This window comes from Schistocerca serialis, chromosome 3, assembly GCF_023864345.2.
Source record: "Schistocerca serialis cubense isolate TAMUIC-IGC-003099 chromosome 3, iqSchSeri2.2, whole genome shotgun sequence".
Classification (NCBI taxonomy): Eukaryota; Metazoa; Arthropoda; class Insecta; order Orthoptera; family Acrididae; genus Schistocerca; species Schistocerca serialis.
The window spans coordinates 252,903,203-252,928,665 of record NC_064640.1 but is presented as its reverse complement, the minus strand read 5'-3'; the positions used below and the strand labels follow the sequence as shown (position 1 = coordinate 252,928,665).

The 25,463-nt window shown below is 39.4% G+C and overlaps 1 protein-coding gene across 1 annotated transcript in view; it reads left to right on the top strand.

Moving 5' to 3' along the window:
* Positions 1-25,463, top strand: part of LOC126470005 (PI-PLC X domain-containing protein 1-like) — a 73,572-nt gene that overhangs the window by 37,458 nt on the left and 10,651 nt on the right. The window contains exon 5 of the mRNA XM_050097475.1: positions 21,476-21,771. Within this exon, the coding sequence (XP_049953432.1) occupies positions 21,476-21,771 (296 nt within the window). The remainder of the gene's footprint in view (positions 1-21,475; positions 21,772-25,463) is intronic.

Genomic DNA, 25,463 nt, shown 5'->3' with positions numbered 1-25,463 from the left:
AACTTGCAAATCAAGTAATCAGCCACTTCTGCAACAGAGCACTTTATAGAGAAATCAACTGAAGATATAAAATCTGAGTAAATCTCCATGATGTTTTGTTACTAATGAAATTAAAATTGGGATCTCACTGGAACATAACAAAAAATCATACAGAAATGGAGACACACAAAGTAATGAAAAAAAAAGTTGACAGGCCGCCAAAAGTCCTAGTCTCTATGGGTACTGTTGGTAAACATTTACCTATTCTAGAGATAATGCACAAATAGGGTTAATAAAACACTGCAGAAGGGCAAAATTGGAGCAACATTGTATGGAAAAAGAAAGGAAATGAAGTTGCTCTCTGTAAAGCAGTGTTTCACTTCTTATGATATAAGGAAGTAATATAAAATATGAAATAGATGTGCTGATTTGTGAAATGTTTTACTGTAACTGTTGTAGTATTAGTTATTGGTTGTAGACTTGTTTGATCCAGATACTGTTAAATAAATTGACATTAAGGATATTTAGCCTACCAGTGAAACTACTGGGCATAATTTTAAGCTCTTGAGATGTTGGTTTGAATATTCACTACCCTACTGCTCGTGGAACACACAGAAATACATAATGAAGTGATCATTTCATTTATCTTTCCATAGAGTAGCTATAACTTTGAATTTCATTATTATTTTGTCACTTTGGGATTGCTAGGATGGGATGAGTGACAGTCGTGCTGCAAATAATGAGAATGATTGCATTATGGTCCACTGCCACATTTTCAATCAATTTTAACACTTACTGCCAATAGTGGAGTTGAAATGGAAATATTTTTGTGATGATTATTTATGGATTCATTATGGATCTGAATGTAAACCAATGCCTTCAGTGTTTGCACTTGGCATTTGAAATTACTTATCCTTCTGCGATTATGCTCATCTAGTAAACAACATTCAGTGAAACACTTTATGCAAGGGATCGTGGATTTGCTACATAGTAATACTCTGCATTTTTTTGATTTATTGTTTTTTTATTTATTAGCACTTGGTTTAGGATTATAAAGGTCATATCAATTATAACTGAGATGACTAAACATGGACCACTTAACACCACTCTTGATAATGATGACTTATGCCTGAGGAATAGTTTTCACACGTATGTGAGCTAAATAATCTATCACTAACACCCAGCTTATCATTCTGAACAGCGTGAATAACAGAGGAATTTAAATAAAGCCACATATATCTTAGGTAACTGGAGGGTTCTGTAAATACCTTCTAACCCTTATCATCCGCTTATACAATAAGGGTAATAACCAGACACAGATAAATTTTGAGTGTCAGTGTAATGAACAATGACCTGGTACACTGGCCTGCCTGTGTATGGTTTGTGAACTATTCTATGCCTATTTAGAGGTGAGGTGAGATAGTTTTTTATATTAACAGTAAGAAGCGCAAACTACAAAGCTTAAATGATTTACAGTCAAACATTACGTACAGTGATTCCCATTACAGTTGTGACAACATTAGCAAAGACTGCAGCATACAAGGACCTTCACAGGAATCTCAGTAATACAGTAACTAGGGAAGCAGGCAATTATGATTTAGTAATTTGTGATTTAGCAAAGGAAACAGAATGTAAAAGCATTTCATTAAATGAGCACTGTAAATCATGATTTTTTTTATTTCTTATTTTGTAATGAGTGGAATTTACTTATCAGTGTTAAGGAAATTGTCCAAAGCAGAGAGAGAGAGAGAGAGAGAGAGAGAGAGAGAGAGAGAGAGAGAGAGAGAGAGAGAGAGAGAGAGAGAATCTTTATAACATTCTTTGAAGTAAAAATTTTGATACACACATCTTCATTAACCTACATAGTGGACGGTGGGAATGCAGCCAGATACAGTGATAACAATAAATGAAATAGCCTCATAGTGCAGTAATGGCATTACGAGTTTTACTGCATGATCAATCTGAAGACTTCACATCTCATCTTCAGATATACATTTGAAGATAGAAAATATTATTGAACTAGTACTGGTATTTGCTATGACTAAGTATAATTTCTATGTATTGGGATTCAGCACAGACCTCCAACCCAACCTTAAGAATGGTTAACTGATTAGCTTACAGCATATACTTTACAAGAAATGTATGTTGTGTTGTATATGAACTAATTTACGTAATCTTAATTCTTTTTTTACCATGTGCACAGGTATATATAAAGATGAGACATGAAATCTTGAAATCAATCATGCAGTAAAACTTGCACCAAACCTGCACCCTAAGGATATTTTATGTATTGCTACAACTTTGATATTTTTTATTTCTTTTGAGAGAAAATTCAAGCATAGTGATGGAAGAAATGAAACATATTACAATAATGGGTATAAAGTATGAACTATGTTGTACTTGGAATTGTGGAAATAAGAAGTTTCTGTAAGACCTTCTTGCTAAAAGCACCAGCATAAGTATTGTACTCAATTAAATACAAATGTGTGAATAGTGATAAGTGTACTTGTGCTTGATGTCAGGTAAATGATTTACTTAGCCAAGAAGTGGTTTCTATAAAGCCCCTCTTACACTTTGTGTTAGTATTATCAGAGCCTGTCATTTGTTGAACTATATTTAACAGGTTCAGATATTTACATTTTTTGTGGGCTATGCTGTTTGGAAATGAAACCTGACCCTAACTAGAGATTTTGCTCTGAAGACTATTTCTTATATTATAATAATTAGTGATTCTTTTTATGTCCATTACAAAACATGCAGTTGACACTGAAGCATTTTGTCTCTGAAGAATGTCCATTTTATCTGGCAAATTATCAGTAAAAATACAAAAATGGTACGTGGTACGAGTAAAGACAATAAATCACTGTAGATAATTTCGTTGAAATATTGAACCAGCAGGACAGTAAGCGACTTTTTGGGTGGAGGGAGGAGGGTGGGTCAAGATATGGGATAGAAATAGGGGTAGTGGTACATGGAGAACAGGGTATAGCAGAAACCGATACAACGAGGATTACAGACTTGAAAGATATGTTAAGAGTGAAAGTTTTGACCTGCAAATTTCAGTGAACCTGGTACATGTAAGGAAGGGGAAGCCACAAGACACATACTGTGCAACAGCAGTGGAACTTAATCATGTTGTGCTAAAAAGTGTAAAATCTGACCTTATGGTCAATCTTGCCCTTGGTAATGATTTGAGATTGAGCTATTAATGTAGGAAGATTGGAGATTATGGACAGCACATGGCTATATGGTTTCTTATTAGAATACCTCTTAAAGAACACACTGAAGAAAGGCTATGACTTTAGCCTCTAAAATTTAACTGAAGTTGAATTTGTTGCTGGGAGTAATTGGGAGTCAAATCTGTTGAGACAGCTCCTCACTGTCATTTCTGATATTTGTTCAGTATGAAATTTCTGGAAACAGTTGAAACATAATATTTACTATAGCATCTTTTAATACACAAATATTATCAATGTCTCCCAGATTGGTGAAGAACTTTTAAGAAATATAAGGCAGTTGTCTGCTTTCATAATTCCATTTGTAGCCCAAAGCAGTAACAGTACTGGGTGAGAGAAATTTGGTGAATGAAGGCTGTAATATTTTTTGAAAGCTGCTCTTAGTTACGTCACTAGTTTCAGCTTGAAAAGCCAATTTCAAGTGTTTACCTAGAGCAAGTTGCCATAAATATGGAAATGGCAGCAAAATTTTGTAATACACTACCATTTGTGATAATGTTTAACAAACAGTAAGAGCAGTTAAGGTGGGAAATAAATTCTGTAACAGGAATGCTTGGATGCAGTGTTCTATGGGGCAGCTACAGCTGAAACATAGAGCAAACACTGTCAAATATTGAGAAGTTCTACCTTGTTATGCAAACACTCATGATGTAGCCACATCAGCTGACATGGCCATAAGCATAAGAGATTCATCATTTTATTTTTCTACTTATTGTCAGACGCTTAATGCATCAGCCTTTATGTCAGTCAATATGTCAGTCAGTATGTCACAGGTTTAGTAAGCACTACCATGTTGTGACAGTCTTCCCCCATGCAGACTAATCATTCACCTCATTGTAACAGTGCTTTGCTTGTATCACACTGTTAAATATTATTTCACAGTCCTTTGGGGCAATTTACAGCTCACTGAGAATATAGAACAGTTGTCAGATATCACAACCAGAATCTGTTTATTGTTTCATAATACCACAGTGAATGTCAACTGTTACATTCTTGTTGTAGACATTTGCCTGTGTCAACAGTTTTTCACACTAAAGATACAATTTCCTCAGTTTACCCATTTACATTATAATCTTTAATCAGAAATTAAATACATGCTGAACCTTTCTGTGTCAGTAATCAAGGTAGTTTTGAAGTGTATATACACAAATTACCATTGCACTTTAATAAATAACTGTGACCTGGATGTCCCAAAGTGGTTTAACCATCTAAATTGCAGTGGTATTTTATTTTATTTGCATCACCTTGGAGCATTCCTTCATGAAGTGTGTGTGCTATCTATTCAATGTAATAGTTTTGTGTAAGAAATACATGTAGGTTGTAGTGTTGTGTTAGCGTTAACGATGCCAGTGACAGAGCAAGGAAGAGGATACAACCTACTATCACAACATATCCTGTTTCTTTTGGATGTCACTAGGTGGGGCATCACACTTAACACACTCATTTTATGGGGAGATTGCTTACTTTTGTACTTTTACTAATACATTTTTATTAACATTCTACAATAGAAGCTCCAGAATAGTGGATACGGACACATAAATGGGATGGACAAAAATGTGGGAACACCAAAACCACAACAAATTGCAATGCCTAATAAGTGTAGGAAACCCATTGGTATTTAAAACAGCTTCCAGTCATCTCAGAATGGATAAATCCAGGTAATTTATGGTTTTCAATTGAATCTTGTAACAATCCTTCTGCAAAATGGTGGCAAGTTTAGGTAATGATGATGGAGATGGATAGCTATCAAGCACCCTTCCCTCCAAAGTAAACCACAAAGACTCAATAATATTGAGAACTGGTGACTGTGATGAGCAGGAGTGATATTACATTTCATCCCTGTACTCACAAAATCAGTCCTGGTTGATGTAAGCTGTTGTCATGTTCCAACACGGCATCATCATTTGGGAATGAATGTTGTAACATGGGATGGACCTAATCAGCCAGAATGCTCACATAACCTTGGTAGTAGTACGACCTTGCAGAATACCTATTCAGCCCCTGGTGTACCATGTTTCACATTTGGGACACGAACTTAGCCAGAAGTTCGAAACAGTGTCCAACCAAATGACTTTCTTCCATGGCACCATAGTCCACATTTTATGGCTTTGGCACCACATTTTTCTGTTACCAACACTTTCATCACTGATGCGTGGTTTTGGAATTCCAGCTCACCCCGCAATAATTCCAGATTGCCCTGCAATTGCCTGCTTATTGAGCTCCCTGAATGTTTTTTTGATGCTGACAAGGTTCATGAGTGTGACATTCAGTTGTGCAGTGACTTTTGTAGCTGTCATTCTTTTATTTTTCCTCAGAATCCTCTTCAATTATCATCTGTTATGATCACTCAACACACACTTCATCTGTGTTGTCATTTAGCAGATAATGTTTTCCTGCTTTCCCTGTATGTGGTATACATCTTTGATATGGTGCCTTTTGAAACATGAAACACTTCAGCTCCCTTGGCTACAGAAGCATCCATCTGCATTTATGTCCAAGCATGCATTTCTTGCATTGTTTCCATATTTTTGTTCAAACCCTGCACAATGGAAAGCATATTTCTGCAGAGTCACTGTAGGCTCAAGAGAAATTCTGTGAAGGAACATTCCAAGCAAGACCAATCCATAGCACAAGTTTCAATACTAAAGTTTGAAATAAACAGCTGAAAATTAGCTCAAGCAAGCATAAACATGTCCATTGTGATAATGCAAAATGCTGCTCTAGCAATTATCTAAAAATAACTGGCAGAGGTGCTACCCAAGAGATGTGATGAAGTTGGCACACAACAGTGCTTGGGGTGTCCCACTGGTGGCGCTCTCAGCAGTATGATAACAATTGTGAGCTCCTCTGTATTGCTGTCTCAGGGGGGATAGCAAACCCTTCCTCCCCATGTTATCAGCCTGTGGGGATGCTGATGCACCAGAATGGAATCTGATACAGCAATGACGGGAAGGAGCCACCAAGATCCTTGCCAGACTCCTGCCAAATGATGTTCTACTGGCTAGTGAGGCCCCCACAGAAAACAACATGGCTAGTGGAGAGGCAGAAGGAGTAGAGGCATAGAGGTAGGTGTAGAGGTAGAGGTGTAGAAGGTCTAAACTGGCACTGAGTGGAGTTAGACCTCTCCTCTGATGGTCGTTATCTCAGCTAGTTCTGCTAGCATACCAAGGCCAGAGGTACAGGTAGAAAAATCAAAGAATGTGACATGTCAGTTTCTCCTGAGATGAAAAATGGCTTTTCTTTTTGAATAGGAGAGAAACGAATTCTGTTTAAGCTGAGGGAACATGTGAAATATGTCAGTTTGATAAAATAGGGGATTTGATTTTTTTGTAGGAAATGTGGTTGTTGTGGCTTTTACCAATGGGAGAACCAGAAAAGAATATAAATTATTATGTTTATGAGGATAGGTAACTATGTGGGATTTGATGACACTCCTATTAACACTGATAGATGACGTGGACTTTTACGTAGATGTACAGATCTGGAAATGGTCTGTTTCCATGTTAAAAAAGGAAACAAAATTTTATTTGTTTTTTCACTATTGTGTCAATTTTGATATTCCTAATGTAGTTACCTTCAAAAACAGATTGATATAATACCCACCACATTTGTTGCACAAATAGTATATATGCAATATGTTCTGACACATCAGTAAAAACTTCTGCTGCACCCATAATCTGTGCAAACAAGTCGTTCTCCAAGTGTACTGGGGTCTCATAAACAAGACTCATCATTGAGACCCACAAGCAGAAGAAATGGATGGGAATTGCAAAATTTGTTGTGTGAGCCATTATGTTGAAACCATATTTTTTCATCAAATCTACCAGTACATTTGGCAGAAAAATCAGATATCTCTGACAAATCAGGAGGAAAGGAGAGAAGTATGACTGAAAAAAAATCACTGCCAGTGATACCTATCCATACGTAGTTGCTGACAGCAAGCTGAAATCCATGGGAATGTGGCCGTTTTGATTATTGAAAATGGTTTCCTGGTAACGTGTATTGTCAGTATAAATACTTTACCTTGAAAATAAGGTAATGCCCACATAATACTTTAGTAACCAAGCACCAAAGTTGACACAAGCACCAAAATCTGACAGGTTTATAGTCTGTACCTTCTGGTAAGGATAAGGGTACAGAAACTGCTTATGTAGAGCGCAGTAGTGTTGTGAAGCAAATCCTTGTCACATGCAATGGCTGCAGTACTCGGCACACAGTTTCTCTTCAACTCTAAGCATATCTGCTTCAAAGTCAACACTGTTTTGACTCCTAGGAGTACCACAGTTTTCCTTATTGACTGTGAGCATCCACAGAACCACTCTTACACTCTAACAAAACTTGTACATGATAGAATTGTGATGTGGAAAAAACTGTCAGTAACATCAGCTGCCTGTATCACATAAGCACTCATTGTGGCCAACGACAAACGTGAACACTATATAAGAAACATCAATATTAATGCAAAAGTTAAAAATATGAGTTAGTGTTATTTTATTATAGGTTAACTGGCTGAGTAAATCAGTTCAAACATTAGAGGAAGACAGTGACCTCCAATAGTATCATGCATAGTAAAGTAGTGTAGTGTTGAAACCAACATTTGAGTGGGTGGCAGTTTTACATTTATGCTACATGGAAACATATCATTTCTACACAAATGTTGTACACAAAACTTCACCTGCTAGTCATGTCTATAATGTTTAGAAATACATAGCTGAAATATTGTAACACTTTGTATCATCATCATCATCATCATCATCATCATCAAATGTCAGACAGCAACTGACAGATAAAAGTTTACTCTAGCCTTTTCCATTCTGCAGTCTGCACATATACACATTCATGTTGTTCTTGCACATTTTTTAATCTCATCTGCCCACCTTACATTAAATCTTGATCCAGATAAGAACTCCCTTGGTCTGGATACCATCAATTTGATTGGCTAAATGTTCCACTCACTCCCTTTCATTTTCACTGTGGTTGTAATTACCGAGTCATCCTTTTGTTTTCTTGTCCTTCCTAGTAATTCCTAAAATATAATTATCCTCTGCTAACAAAGTGATCACTAGGTTTTGGATGTTTTTTGTCTTAGAATTTCATGTCTCACTACCTTAAGTCATAACTGAGAACACACAATAATTGTAAACTTCCATTTCTGATGTATCAGAAGCTCAGGTTTGAAAACCACATTTAGTCTCTAAAAACATCCTTATTTCTCTTTCCATCCAGACATTGTTATTAACTGCCTGAAATACATAAACTAATCCACTGTTTTCTGTTTGATATCTTTATGAAACATTATTTTAGTCTCATTGTGATTGATTTTTAAGCCAAATTTTAAACTTGTTCAATGAAGTTCATGTTTTTGAAGAGAGTGTGTGTGCAAGAGGCAAGCAGTACAATGTTATCAGCAAAATCAAGGTATTTCAGACGCATTCCACTAACATGTATTCATTCTTCCTTTTTTTCCCTGTTTGAGCATTTGAAAAGTTGCCCTAAGGTTGCTGTAAATAGTTTTGATAAGAAATCATTTTGCCAGACTCCTCTTTCAGGTCTGACTTACCCACTATCCTGAAAAAGTCTAATGGATGAAGTAGCATTGAAGTGTGCACAGCATTCTAGAAATGTGATAAGCTTCGAGGTGTTGTAGACGGTGTCTTGAGGAACAAATTGAGGATAGAAATCAGTGTCCAATGCTGCCACAGAGCATTGAAGTTATAGGCACTGGTGCCTGCCATTAGGCCAGCCCTTCATCAGCGAATGTAACCTTTTACACTGAAAGATTATAGGCAGAAAGTCTCGCAAGGTTGTTTGTTAGTCAACGATCGTGACTGACTGCCATTATCACAGGAGAGAAGATTGAGCTAGCTGCTGTGTAGACGTGCCTTATCTCCTACGAGTGCAATGCTCTGTTGCCTTGTTGGATGACAATTTTGGACACAGATTTCCATCTCCAGTTTATTTTTCTCCTGTTTACTGAAAAACATTGGACACTTAGGGTTCCAGGAGAAAAATAAACTGTGATGGAAACCCATGTCTGAAACTGTCATTCACCTAGGCAACAGAGCATTACATTTGTAGGAGACAAAGCCTTTCTATGCAGCAGCTAGCTCCATCTTCTCCATTGGTGACCACAGCAATCAGTTGCAACCCATGAATAACAATCAATATTGCGAGATGTTCCACCTATGGTTGGTCAGCATAAAAAGTCACGCCTGCTGCCAAAGAGGTGGCCTAGAAGCAGGCACTGGTGGCTATAACTTTGATGCTCTGCAGTGTCATTCGATGTTGTTTCTGGACATGGGTTCCTATTCTCAATTTGTTCTTCAAGACAGCCTCTACAACCTATCATAGTTTGTTGCTCATTTCTAGGACATCCTGTATATTCTGTAGCATACCAGAGTTTCATGCAAGTTAGAGGGCAGCTATGCTATGCAGTCTGCAAAGAGAGAGATGTTGAATACTATACAGACTCACCATTGTGCTCTGTTTTTCTATCCCACACTATCAGCACCAGCTGTTACCTGGCAACTCTTGAAAAATTTAGATACTTGCAAGACTATAGCTATTGCATGTTAGTGTAATACTATTTGTGTTCACTTTAGGTCAGTCATAATTAAAAACTACACCACCATTTGTGAACATTTCAACTCTTAGGAGGAGATGTGATTACAATGAAATTTATTCCACAGTTAAGGGACAAGACAACACAAATGATTAGAATTACAGAACTGTTCATGATTTTGACAGAGAGAATTCAGTATGATGTGTAGCTACATGCTAGAATCGGAGTCTCTGGACCCTGCAGTAGGGAATCAGAGAGGTCCTGTATATGCTGCTGGGGGTATAAACTGCCATGTAGTTTGTATTCACATCCACAAAGCACCAACAATGTTTGGAGATGGACCAAAATGATCAAGTTGCTGACCGAACATATACTGGACATGTTTGATAGGCGACATGTCAGGCAAATATGCAAGCCAGAGTAGCAGTGGTACACATTGTTCTTCAAAGATGGATTGCACTTTCCTGGCCACATGTGGGCGGGTAATGTTCTGGTGAAAAAAGCCATGTCGAGGGGCATTACTTCAGACTCTAAAGCCTGCCTGGCATAGCAGATGCTGTTCAGATTGCCCTCAATATGTAGGAGATGAGATTGCACATTATAGGCATTGTCACCCCAAACTGTCACATTTGTCATTTGCCCTCTATGCTGCTCAACTTTGCAATCTGCCTGATTGTGTTTAACACAGTAGCACCTAACACGTATGCAGCTATCACTCACTGCAGGACAAGTCGAAATGGGATTCATCAAAAAACACTTCATTCTGCCACACAGTACACAGTGATGGCATTCAGGTGCTCATTGCAGTCTGAGGTGTCTGTGGTTTCTGGTCAGTGGAAGCCAACACAACAACGTGTGCCGTTAGTCCAGCCCCAGCAGAGGGTGTTGAATCATCTACACAGACATGTCCACACCCCCTACACTACACCAACATTGAGCCAACACTGTGGACACAGCTGTTCTGTTGGTTGTGGCCATATGGATAAGATAGTGATCATTCCATTCTGTGGCCATATGCTGTGTCCAGTACCCACTCGTAACTGTGCATGACCCTCTTCTATCTGCTCATTCCTCATACCCTTTTTCCAGAAGCCAATCATTCTGCCCCATTCAGACTCTCTGAGATACTTATACTGCTCTCTTGGACATTGAAGAGTCATACCAGCACTTGCTTGCAACTCATTTGATGGTTCTGTTCTGTCTGAGGGTGGCATGACACTGACCTGTCCATGCCATATGAAAGAGAGTGCTGCTGGATCTACAAGCATATCAGCTTTCCCCAGTCTTAATCACCTATTATTGTTCCACTGTTCTATACATCCTCCAGTTTTGGAGTGGTCCAGACCATTGTTTCTGAGTGTTGCAATTTTCACTAACAGTAGAGTACAAATGCTAAGAAAAACCTTATTGTTCCTATACTGACACAGAAAACAATTTAATTGTTCTATGTACACCCTGAAGTGCACACTATGGACAAGCACGGCAGAATGATGTTACTGGGTGATGAGTCATGGTACACTGCCCCTTCCCTACCTCTTGCCATCTTAGGTGCACATCATTCTAATATAGTTTAAATTAATGCATTGTTTCTCAAAAGCTTTGAGTACAAATTGTGTTGAAACTGAGTCAAAAAGCTTTCTCACAACCTATGAATCACAAAAAGGGGCATTTCATATTCATTTTTTCATTCTACAATTTTTGGTCATTATTTGTAAATTGTCTATTCTGCTAAGTCCACTTCAAAAGCCAGCATATTTCTTTTCCTGATTGAACTCTATTGTTTTTCTTGTATATTGTTGAATGAATTAGAACACTGTGGAATAAAGGATGAGTTATTTGGTAGGGTTCAGTCTTATTTAAGCAATGGAAAGAAGAAGGATGCTTACATTCTCATATAACAGAAAATGAGCTGGTATCCAAATGGATACTGTAATATGAAGTGCACCACAGGTTAACATATTAGGTAATTACTTTCTTGATATACATTGCTGGCCAGTAAAATTGCTACACTAGGAAGGACAGCAAATAGTTAAGTGTTACTTGCTGTATGAATATAGTACAAAAGGAATAATACATGATTATATCTGTAGGTGATTTGGGTTGTATTTTAACACATTTTATCCTAATGATATAAATAAATTTACATTTTATCATCATGTCATAAGTAAAAGTACCACATTTTTCTTTTAAGAGTTTTCCTCTATTCTTACACCAAAGATTGCCTTTTAACAATAAGAAAACATTCATTTTGTAAAAAAATTTTGATATATGAGGAATGCTTTTAATTTCCTTTCGAATACTTGTACATTATTAATTTCCTTTTTTTTATGTTAATGGGAAACTTATTGTATACTTTTATACCCCACTCAGTAACTCCTTAGTTTACTTTCAGGAGAGTTGCCAAGCCTTGGTGGAAATTATACATTGGATATATGTGAAATATGACAACAGCATAATTGTTCTGTCAACAAAGTGAAAAATAATTCTCAGTGCAAAGCATGCTGAGCAGCCGATCGGCATAATCAAAGTGCATAATAATATAAATTGACATACAACATAGCTTCTACATTTGATAGCAGTGGTTATTAAGTGGGATGACTTGATAAACACAAAGTAAATTATAGTGTGAAGTGGCATAATACATAATTAACAATATTTGGGAAATGAGGTGTATCTGATATTATGATTTAGAAATTCAGAGACAGAGCAGAAGCAGTGTTCAAGCAATAACTGTTTCAGCCTTAGCTTAAATATATGTAATTTTGGTAGGCATTTTAGGCAAGAAGGCATACGGTAATGTAATATATCTCCAATACGATACACTCCTCTTCGGCATAAGTTGGTACTTACTGTGTTTATGTGTAGATTTAGCTTCTGCCTAGTTTCATATATGTTTATATATTAGTTATGTTTGAAGAGGTTTTCTTTAAGATTTTCTCTGTTGTGATGAGATAAAACTACTTTTGTCCAGCCATAACTGTGGGTTCCTTGATTGCTCTGGGACAAGGCTCATCAAACTACACTCATGCTCATAAATTAAGGATAATGCTGATACATGGTGAAACAATGCTGTGGTGGGCAGTTTGCATGTTTAAATCACCTTGGGGTATGACCATGCGGTGCATTTGACCTGCGGTCATCGTACGGTGGCACTGGTAGGAGTCCACATATGCAAAGATGTGTTGGTGCACGTCAGAGTACAGGGCAGTGAGGAAGTGTGCAGACGTTTTCAGATGTCCTAATGGTGACTGTGTGTTGAAAATGGCTCAAAGAACACATATTGATGACGTTGTGAGGGGTAGAATACTAGGGCGACTCGAGGCTGGTCAAACAAAGCAGGTCGTAGCGTGGGCCCTTTGTGTGCTACAAAGTGTGATCTCAAGATTATGGCAACAATTCCAGCAGACAGGAAACATGTCCAGGTGCTACAGTAAGGGACGTCCACAGTGTACAACACCACAAGAAGATCAGTATCTCACCATCAGTGCCCAACAGACTGCCGTGGAGTACTGCAGGTAGCCTTCTCGGGACCTTACTGCAGCAACTGGAACAGTTGTCTCCAGACACACAGTCTAACAGACGAATGGACAGACATGGTTTATTCTCCCAGAGACCTGAAAGGTGCATTCCACTGACCCCTTGTCACAGGAGAGCCCATAAAGCCTGGTGTCAAGAACACAGTAAATGGTCATTGGAACAGTTTTCCCAGGTTATGTTCACAGACAAGTCCAGGTATAGTCTGAACAGTTATTCTCACCAGGTTTTCATCTGGCGTGAACCAGGAACCAGATACCAACCCCTTGATGTCCTTGAAAGGGAGCAGTATGGAGGTCGTGGTTTCATGCTGTGGGGTTGGATTATGATTGGTGCACATGCAGCCCTGGATGTCTTGGACAGAGGAACTGTAACAGGTCAGGTGTATCGGGACGTCATTTTGCACCAGTATGTCCAGCTTTTCAGGGGTGCAGTGGGTCCCACCTTCCTCCCAATGGATGATAACACACAGCCCCACCGAGCTGCCATCGTGGAGAAGTACCTTGAAACAGAGTATATCAGGCAAATGGAGTGGCCTGCCTGTTCTCCAGACCTAAACCCCATCGAGCACATCTGGGATGCTCTCGCTCGACTTATTGTTGCACGTCTTCAAACCCTTGCGACACTTCAGGAGCTCCGACAGGCACTGCTGCAAAAATGGCAGGCTATACTCCAGCATCTGCTCGACCATCTGATCCAGAGTATTCCAACCCGCTGTGCGGCCCGTGTACGTGTGCATAGTGATCATATCCCATATTGATGATGGGGTACATGCTCAGGAATCAGTAGCGTTTTGTAACACATGTGTTTTGGGACAGTTTTCTCAACTTATCACCAATACCATGGACTTACAGATCTGTGTTGTGTGTGCTCCCTATGTGCGTATGCTATTAGCGCCACTTTTTTGTAGTGTCACGTTGTATGGCGCCACATTCTGCAATTATCCTTAATTTATGAGCATGAGTATAGAACACATGAAATAATAGTTCACTTTATGACACAAATGAATAAAAGTTTTAGTTAACTTTGACACATTTCTTTGCCACAGGAGTCCTGTATAATTTACAACTGTCATTGACTATGGAAGCATTACTTAATGCACTAAGCGACAAACTAACAAACTGTTCTCTCGAGGCACAATGTGCAGCATGTACTGAAGTACAGCTTCATCAGAAACTTTAACAACTTGTTGGTCCTACACTGTGATGGTGACTCCTTCAGATGAGGTCACAAACTGGGACAGAGCTCTTCCAATCTTGGTCCTATATTAGCCTCAATGCGAGGGCGCTGCAGTGCTTGGGGAGAGGTGCGATCTTCAGAAGCATCTCGCATACGCTGTTGCAGATTGCAGCACGCCCTCACTAATTTTTGTGGTATCGATATGCATTGTTGACTTTAGTGTGGCACCACAATCTGGATTATACCACTTCCCCCCCCCCCCTTCCCCCATTCACCAACCTCTGCACTGTCATGTAGGGTGGATGCACGTTACAACAGGGGATGGGGGGAAAGGAGGACTGGATGTGGATGCAGATGAGGATGCAGGGAGGGTAACTGTGGCCAATGGCACACCCCTGCCCACACCCTGGTATCCAATGCAAGGGTGACCGGGAACACCAGCCAAAAAACCAGCCGCAGGGTGCATGCGCACATCCAGGCATACAGACACTGTAGTCAGTTGGATGGCATGAGGATCTTATTGAGATGCATGATGACCTTTTGCAGACACCTCGTCCATGGACATCAGTTGGGCAGATGTCAGTGCTAGTGGCTGGGTGTCGATCTCCATGGGCATCACAGTGTATGGTGCCAGTCATGACTGGTGAAGAGATGGCTGCGACAGTGGATGAGGACCCCAGCAGTGTGCTGGGTCTCTGGACAAGCATTCTCTGGTCAAGCAGAGTCACTTACAGACACACAGGTGCAGTGCAGCTGGTTTTGGTGGCACCTCAGTAGCCCAGCAGAATTATAGATGACGTAAGATGAATGTATGTGTGCCTTGGTAATGAATCCATTTACCCAACACTATTTCTTTCCCAAGACTTTGTAAAAGGCTTAATCCTGATGCTGAGACTTTGTTGCAGTGGAAAAAATTGTTTCCACAATGTGCCTTTAACCAAGTCATAATACTGCCGGTGATTTCCCATCATGTGGCAAGGAAAAGTAGGAGGACAGAAAAATGTTCAGTGCCTGGTCCTGTGTATGGGAGGTATGGAGTTTCTCTCTGTGACTTTTGAATGTTTGAACAAGCTGTTTACCTTCAGCATTAGACTGTGGATGAAAAGATGCAGTGGTAACATGGTGTATGCCACTGGTGGCACAAAACTCTTGGAAACCAGCTGATGTGAATTGTGGACGATTGTCCGAGACAATGATCTCGGGAAGACCTTCAAGACACAAAACAGAAGACAAAGCTGATATCATACTTACAGTAGTGATGGATATCATGGGGACAACAAAACGAAACTTACTGTAAGCACCTACCAACTACAACAATCGCGTATTCTATAATGGACCCACACCACAGTTGAGACAGATGTGGCCACTCAAAAGAGTGTTGCAGCAGAGCTGACTGATTTTCCACATGAACTTTGCAATGAGCAGTCATTTGCTCAATCTCAGTATCCATGCGAGTTGCTTTGGGCGAACTATGCACCAATGACCTTGATGCAATAAAGACAGAACTTCTCGCTTTAGAGTTTGAGGAATCATAACATGTGCATGGTCATTCTCTGTATGCAATATAAGAACATTGCATGTGGAAAGTGCATAATGATGAGAAAAATAGCATCATGCCACTGGCTGGAGAGTTTCTTTCAAACTACATAGCCACCCATGGCACACATACTGCAAAACAACATGAAGAGATGTGCCAGAAGTAGTTACTGCAGCAACATGCTGAAAGTTGAGAGGAAAATTTTGAAGACATTCTATATCCTGACAAATGATGTGAGAACATGGTTCTTCAGACAAAGCAAATGCTGTATTGGTACCAACCAGTAAACATGACAGCATTTGAATTTTGGACAATGAACCTGTACAATAACTCATATTAATAATTAGACAATATCAGTCCCCAATGTTCACTGTCTGAGGTGGGACAGGCATGGCAGGATTGAACAAGGCCATCAAGTGCCAATGATTTGTCAGCAAATGGAACTTTTGACCATACAAATACTGTTGGAATTTTGTAACTCTTTTTCAAGCTGACTGTAGTTACACTGCACTTTGTTAAGAGTTTTTGAGGCAAAATCAATGGGCTTGTCAGAAGAACCAACCTTATGGGAGAGCACCCCTCCAGTCCCATAAGAATGCAAAGTGAATAAAACATCTATGACTTTCAGTTGTTGAAATGCATTCTGGCAATGTTTGGACCACACAAATGGAACATTTTTCTGGTGCAGCCAGTTAAGCAGAGCAGCAAGGTGCACAGCGTCACCAATAAATTTTATATAATAGGTGAGCTTCCCCTTGACTGACTGAAGCTCCTTGACGATATGAGGCATCAACAGATCTCTAATCACAGCGAAGTCTGATGGAGTCATATGTATACCCTGTGCATTTATTATATGACCTAGATAGTTCAGTTCTTCCTGGAAGAAGGAGCACTTTTCCTTATTACACTTTAAGCCAGGTGCATAAAGAACTTGAAACAAACAGTCTAAATTTGCTGAATGACCTGTGATCACAATATCATCCAGATAGTTAGTACAAGAAGAGACTTTTGCTGTTAACTGTTCCAGAAATCACTGAAAAATTGCAGTAGCTTGAAGCACTTCTGAACAGTAGCCTTTGAAACTGGACAAACCTAAGTGAGTGTTTATCATGAACTATTGCTTGGACTGTTCATCCAGAGGTAACTTACAAATGTTTTTTGCAAACCTACCTTTGCAAAGTATCTGCCCTAGCCCAGTGTGTCCATCAATTCCTCAGGATGTGGAAGAAGATAAGAATAGTCTGTGGGTTTACTGTTCCCTTAAAGTCAGCACACAAATGTAAACTACCTGAAGGCGTCTTCAGAACGACCAAGGGCGATGGTCATTGGCTTCCAGAAACAAGTTTGATAACTCCATTGTCTTGCTATCATTGCAACTCTGAACAACTTGTTCACATATTGTAAGGGGGATAAGAAGCACATAAAAAAATTGATTCTGTGCATTGTCCTTCACAGTGATGTGCGCTTCGAAGTCTTTAGCCCTTCCTCTACTTGGTCCCTGTAGTTCCGTGTACTTACTACACAAGTCAGAAATATAAGTGAGAGGCACAGAAACACTGATCTATAACACATTGTTCTGAATGTACAAGTCGAACAAATCAAATCCAACCCAAATATGTTTGCACTATTTTTAGAATTGAGTTCATGAAAAGAAACACATTTTGTCACTCCCTGGAAAGTTGCTGACAAACTACACATGCCAAGGACTGGAATTTCTTGTCCACTGTAGGCAGACTTAATAGAAGTAGGCAGCTGTAGCAGTGGGCTACCACTTCAGGTGCAAATGTCTATTTATCAGGAAAACAGAAATATTGGTGTCAAACTATAGCTTGATTGTATTATGCTTCACTTTTCACTGAAATAAAAGTTTGTTCACCTGCCTGCATATTGCAATAGAATCCTTCCATAGTGTGGAAATACTTGGTTTGACTTGCACTGTGCTGGCCGGAGTGGCCGAGCAGTTCTAGGCGCTTCAGTCCGGAACCGCGCGACCGTTACGGTCGCAGGTTCGAATCCAGCCTCGGGCATGGATGTGTGTGATGTCCTTAGATTAGTTAGGTTTACGTAGTTCTAAGTTCTAGGGGACTGATGACCTCAGAAGTTAAGTCCCATATTGCTCAAAGCCATTTGAACCATTTTGACTTGCACTGTGAACACTTGTTGACAGCAAAGTTGTGGTTGCCACATGCTAGCACGGCAGCAACTGTCTCGCTCTCCCTGTCTGCAGCATGCACACACAGATTGAATGTAACCTTCACATCCACATTAAAAGCAACAAGCATTACAACGAGGGCAGCCTTTCTGATGATACCTAGAGAAACACGAAGGACACGATTTTTTACCAGTGTTGTAACACACACTGTATACTAGAAAACTTAGATTGTTACTTCTACTGTTCTTAATGTTTGTCTGAGCTCCTTCCTGAACTCCTGGAACACTATTCTGCACTGGAGACTGAGTGTCTCATGCCCTACAAAAGAGGTACATGGAGCCTCAAAATCAACCTGTGTTGAGTCCACAATTGTTTGAGATTCCACTATAGACAGTACTATTTTCAAATAAGGGTCATACAGTTTTAGAATCACTGCAGGAAAGTGTGCATCAGACACATTCTGTGTAATATCATCACACCACATGGCTTCACTATAATGAATGCCACAAAAACACTTAAACTTACAGTGTCTGGTGAGACCTTTGAGTTCCTCTATCCATTGCATGACTGTCTGAGCAGGCTTCTACTTCAGATGCTACATTAAATTCGCTATCACAATATTCAACTAGCGATTTCACTAGATCATTGTACATGACCGTCTCAGGAACAGTTTCGGCACACAGTTCAACACTGATGTTTTAGACATCAGGACAAACAGTGGACAAAAAGTAAGCATTGTTCTTCATACCTGTTATTTGGTAGGCAGAAAAGTATGCTTCTAATTGCACCCAGTAGTCTGACCATTCTTTGTTCTGGCTGTGGTATGGGAAAATTTTTGGAGCATCTAACGGCAGCATTACTGCATGCTTGTTCAGTAAGGACATCAATTGACTGACAGCGAGCAGCAGGCATTCTATCTGCTGTACCTGAAACTGTGCAATTTTTGTTATAGATATTTCCTGTGACACCTCAGACATGGTAAAAATTGGTAGAACACACAAATACAATAGAACACAACAGAAACAGCAAGAAAAATGTGCACTACTCATATGCAGGCAGGCAGCTGCCAAGGAATATGAGCCAATTAAGCACCAATCATTGTCACTTTTGTTGTGACCACATTAAACTACTTTTGTATAATGTATTCAGTTTTTTTATTTTGAGTGGTAAGGTGCATTTCCCACTTACAATCCTCCTGAACATGTATGCATAAATATTTGTATGACAGTAATATCAGTGGTGAAAACAGGGTTTGCAGGATGGAGATTTAACTACCACATCTTTTTCAGCCTATTGGTCCTGAATCACTGTGCTAAGCTATGCATAATAGATGTGGCAGTTTCCTGCAGATTTCCCTCTCTATGTAATTTAATTAGAATATCAGAGTTATTGTCAAGGATTACTGTTGTTCCATCATGTAGTTTACCAGTCAAGTCATTTGCATACAGCAGGAATATGACTGTTCCCAGAACTGAGTCTTGTGGGACTTCATACTTGATGTTTTGCTCATTACTGCAAACACTAGAAATTTTGTTTGTTTCACTGTCTTTGTATTTTACTCCTGTAATTTTTGACAATTATTGAGATATGATTGGATCCACCTTTCAGAATTTCATAATTATTTAATTTATGCAAGGGACTGTCTCGATCAATAACATCAGAGATTTTACTTAGGTCAAGAAATATCCCAGATACAGGTTGCTTATCACATTACATTTAAAAAGAAAAAATTGCTAACCGGGTTGACTTTATAGCTCTGAATCCATATGAGTCTTATCAGCCTTCCTTTATTTAAGAAGCCAATTAATCTTCTAAGGAACATTTTGATGAAGCCTGACAAAACAAACTGGTAGGCAATCCTTTAATGATTTTTGGCAATTCTCCAGGTGTTGCTGGATACATGAATAATGCCTTTCCATGAATTTTTTTGATTTGAATGTTCTCTCTTACTTTACGGCTGTTTGTCATGATTTGTGTTTATCAACTGCTGTGCCCTGTTTGAGAAATAATGGTTGAATGCACTAGCCATTTGTCTGGGATCAGTTAGTTTACTGTTGTCCATAATCAGCTCATTTCTCTTCTTATAATTTGCCATATGGCTTTGGTTTTATTCTTTAAATTACACATTGTCATTTTCTGTTTTTTTCTTTATAAAATAATTTGTTTTAGTATTCATTGGTATCCTTTGAAATGGGTATTAAGACTACACAGAACTAGTATTTTGCTTGGGGTACTCATACAATCTCTCCTCTTATTTTGACATTATGTCCAACTACATGTTGGTTTGGTTTAAATCTGTCTTTGGGAGAAGCAGATTTCAAAACATTCAAGAAATAATTTCAAGAATGAATTTAATTTCACATGTGCTGTGTTGGTTGGCACTTCCTCCCACAGTTCCTGATGTAAATGGTTTCTAAACAAATTAATAGATTCAGTATTTATTATTGTAATATGTTTAACTTGAATGTGACCATTTAGTGTTTTTCTGCTAGTGAGTTTTAAGGTTGTCATTTGACTGTTGTGATCAGGCAGATCATATATTCAACCCATTGTCATCAAGCAAGGTCAAGGAAGAGATTAACAGTCAAGGTCTTGCTGTGCCCATATACACTTGCTGAGTATGACATCATAAGGTACAGGTTGAAAGTGAACAATAATGAGTCCAATTGTTTATGATTATTATTGTTTAAAAGCAAATACAGTTTTAAAAGAATTGATACTAGCAGAGAAAGGAACTTTCTAATTTTTCCCCGCCATGTAAGCCGTTTATTAATTATTATTATTATTATTATTATTATTATTATTATTATTATTATTATTATTATTACTACTACTACTACAAAGGACAGTTTCCAGTTCTAATCTGGCAACACAGCATCATTCACAGTATTGTTCAGTACAGTACCTAGTTACATCTACGACTTCCTCTCTCTGGGTAGCAAGCGCATCCCCCTCCCCCTTCCCCCCAATGAAAATAGAAATATTTAGTTGTGGAGAACTTTGTTTTCCTTTATGGTTCCAAAAAGAGTCACAGTAAGTAGAATGTAGAATTTACAAGAAAAACAGAGCATAAAATAAACAAATTACAACCAGAGAATGAGTTCAATGTTCACTGTGACTAAAAGAGCACTATTTATACATACATATATTTCTGTGTGATTACATAAAAATAGGATTGTCTGATTATGCAAATAGTAAATAATAATTTCAATATTTGAAAAAATTGTGTTATAATGGTACAACAATTAAATTATAGCAAATATATTCCAACTAAAATTTACTAATAAACTGTTTAGATGCTCGGTGAATCATAGCCTGCCTCATGCAAATCATCTGCTGCCTGTGCTTAAGGATATTAAAGAATTCTTGAAGAGGGCAAAGTATGAAATAGTCATACTTGACATTCACCACTTCCCCATGGGATTTGAAAAGAACACAGACCTACACCGTGAATTTGTTTCATTGCTGTATTCTGAGCTTGGTGATTACATACTGTCATTCGACAACATTACCTACAATTCTACATTGGCTGACGTGTGGCACACTGGACGTACTCTTATTGTGGCATACAATGATTCTGAAACAACGACAGGTAAGGGTAATTTATTGGTAATATTGTATAAAAATTTATTCGAAAAGCTGGAGGTCTTCTGTTACAACTTTTCTAAAAGTCTGCAATTAAATGATTTTTTTCAAATTTTCTGTAGAGAGAGAAACAAACAACTGAAGGTTGTGGCACATGATCTCCAGTTTTCAAAGTGACACCAACTGTACTCCAGACTTACAGAGGAAACATATGAGAGAAATTGGTTTCTGTTATTTTAGTAGACAGATTGTGTTTAGCTGCTGGATCATAGATTACTACCAAGTAACATAAACTAATTTAATAACAACAGCAATGATATGCTTTCATATTATTCACTTGCATGATTAATGTTTGCTGCGTCTGCTTCATGGTATACAAGATGTGAGGGGTGTCTCACTTCTCAAAGACAGTCCCTTGTCCTTCAGTCGTTACTTAGTTCTAGATCTTGTATATTCTTTTCCACTGGCTTTAAATTTAAGTTTTTTCAAATGCCTCCTGTGTTTCACATCTTATCCCTACCGGTTTGCTACCTGTTACCCTGAAGTTCCATATCTCTACTGGGTTTTGGTCGCTCGCCCATTGTCCAAGGTTCACAGCCATGTGTCAACACCTAGAATATATGTGAATCAACCTTGTGCCATGTTTAAAGAGTTCTGTCAGACTGCATTAAGCAGATGGTATTTCCTGAACACAATTCCACCCCTTTCTCTCTTCGACTCTGTTATCCAGACAATGATGTGCAGTAAGTTTTACTCAGTAGAAGATTCTGTCATTGTGACATCTGAGACATGACAAGCTGGTTAGTTGAACTTACCACATTACAAAGATTCTATTGGCCAGCTTTTTAACTTTTCTGCTACATGCTTTATCATTTGGTAAAGCTACACTATGCAAAACAGACTTATCATCATCTTGCATCCTCCTCTGATTAGCTGATACACGCAATTGACCTTATTGCACTAATAGGTACATATTTTTGTCCAAAGTTCTGCCAATGAGATCTGTGTTGAAGAATTTCTTAAATCCAGTGTGTTTACAGTCACTGCTGCAAAAGGTGCTGCAAGGACTATCAGTTTAATAGAATATAGGCTTTTTTTACTTTGGCATAAGGGGCCTGTTTTGTGACCTTGAGTCTCTCAATTTTTTTTTCCCCCCCTCAGTGAAAGCTGAGCACTTGTGACTACGTACTGTGTGCTTCCCAGTGCATTTCATGCAAAATATATGGAAAATGAACACATTGTTCAAGGTCCATATACAACCTTTCCACATTTGCCGTAAGTTGCCTCACACTTGCAATTTATGGTCATGTATCCACAATGCTGGTATTTAAAGCACCTCACTGTGTTGGGAAAAGAGAGTCACACCCTGATGTGAATAGAGCTGGCCTTCACATAATCTGGCAACACTAGTGCACTGAGAGTGAGTATAAATGTATTTTCTCAAGTGTACTATTTACTCCTGTTGTTACATTTCTTACGCTAATAAGATCTCCTCCTTCCAATTTGTCATTTAACCTTCGAATATACATACCCGTTAAGTCTCTACAAGATACGAAATCCTCACTGAAATTCAGATGTTTTGAAGCTTTGTACACTCCTGGAAATTGAAATAAGAACACTGTGAATTCATTGTCCCAGGAAGGGGAAACTTTATTGGCACATTCCTGGGGTCAGATACATCACATGATCACACTGACAGAACCACAGGCACATAGACACAGGCAACAGAGCATGCACAATGTCGGCTCTAGTACAGTGTATATCCACCTTTCGCAGCAATGCAGGCTGCTATTCTCCCATGGAGACGATCGTAGAGATGCTGGATGTAGTCCTGTGGAACGGCTTGCCATGCCATTTCCACCTGGCGCCTCAGTTGGACCAGCGTTCGTGCTGGACGTGCAGACCGCGTGAGACGACGCTTCATCCAGTCCCAAACATGCTCAATGGGGGACAGATCTGGAGATCTTGCTGGCCAGGGTAGTTGACTTACACCTTCTAGAGCACGTTGGGTGGCACGGGATACATGTGGACGTGCATTGTCCTGTTGGAACAGCAAGTTCCCTTGCCGGTCTAGGAATGGTAGAACGATGGGTTCGATGACGGTTTGGATGTACCGTGCACTATTCAGTGTCCCCTCGACGATCACCAGTGGTGTACGGCCAGTGTAGGAGATCGCTCCCCACACCATGATGCCGGGTGTTGGCCCTGTGTGCCTCGGTCGTATGCAGTCCTGATTGTGGCGCTCACCTGCACGGCGCCAAACACGCATACGACCATCATTGGCACCAAGGCAGAAGCGACTCTCATCGCTGAAGACGACACGTCTCCATTCGTCCCTCCATTCACGCCTGTCGCGACACCACTGGAGGCGGGCTGCACGATGTTGGGGCGTGAGCGGAAGACGGCCTAACGGTGTGTGGGACCGTAGCCCAGCTTCATGGAGACGGTTGCGAATGGTCCTCGTCGATACCCCAGGAGCAACAGTGTCCCTAATTTGCTGGGAAGTGGCGGTGCGGTCCCCTACGGCACTGCGTAGGATCCTACGGTTTTGGCGTGCATCCGTGCGTCGCTGCGGTCCGGTCCCAGGTCGACGGGCACGTGCACCTTCCGCCGACCACTGGCGACAACATCGATGTACTGTGGAGACCTCACGCCCCACGTGTTGAGCAATTCGGCGGTTCGTCCACCCGGCCTCCCGCATGCCCACTATACGCCCTCGCTCAAAGTCCGTCAACTGCACATACGGTTCACGTCCACGCTGTCGCGGCATGCTACCAGTGTTAAAGACTGCGATGGAGCTCCGTATGCCACGGCAAACTGGCTGACACAGACGGTGGCGGCGCACAAATGCTGCGCAGCTAGCGCCATTCAACGGCCAACACCGCGGTTCCTGGTGTGTCCGCTGTGCCGTGCGTGTGATCATTGCTTGTACAGCCCTCTCGCAGTGTCCGGAGCAAGTATGGTGGGTCTGACACACCGGTGTCAATGTGTTCTTTTTTCCATTTCGAGGAGTGTAGATATAGGGTTATTATATTAGCAATTTTGCCTTTTTTTTTTTTTTTTTTTTTTTGCAGTGTCATTGATGTTTGTTCAAGAAATGTTCCATTTCTAAGTAATATTATTCACTTAAGTGTTCTATTTTGCACATCTAAAGTATGCCATCTCTCAGTATACTAAATATTATCACAAACAGAAATGTCTTCCCAAATTCTGCTTTTACAATAAACTGGCACAGGTCAGATTTCTTCAACTTATTAAACAACTGAAGAAAGAGTTGACAGATTAGAAATGTTATCGTACTTCCAGTGGCAAAACTGACTTTTCTTGTTTCTTTAAATTCATTACTTTTTCTTCATATTTTTGGCACATCAGTCTTAAGGTATGTAAAATTCATGATTGATATTGGGTTCATCTAATGTTGGACATTAATACAAATAATAAAAAACACAGGTTTTTATATTCACTGTCAACTCATTTAGTCCATATTTGCCAATTGTTTATCCTGCAAATAAACAATATGAAGCATGATGCATCACATGCACAATATAAAAACTAGTTTCACATCTCACTTCCTGTCAATTTATGACTTCGAACTAGTAGCCAGGAAGTATAATGACAACATATTTATCAAATACGTCTTTGACATAACAAATGAGTTTCTTATTGATGATCTTTCCTGAAGTTATATTGAAAGTTTAT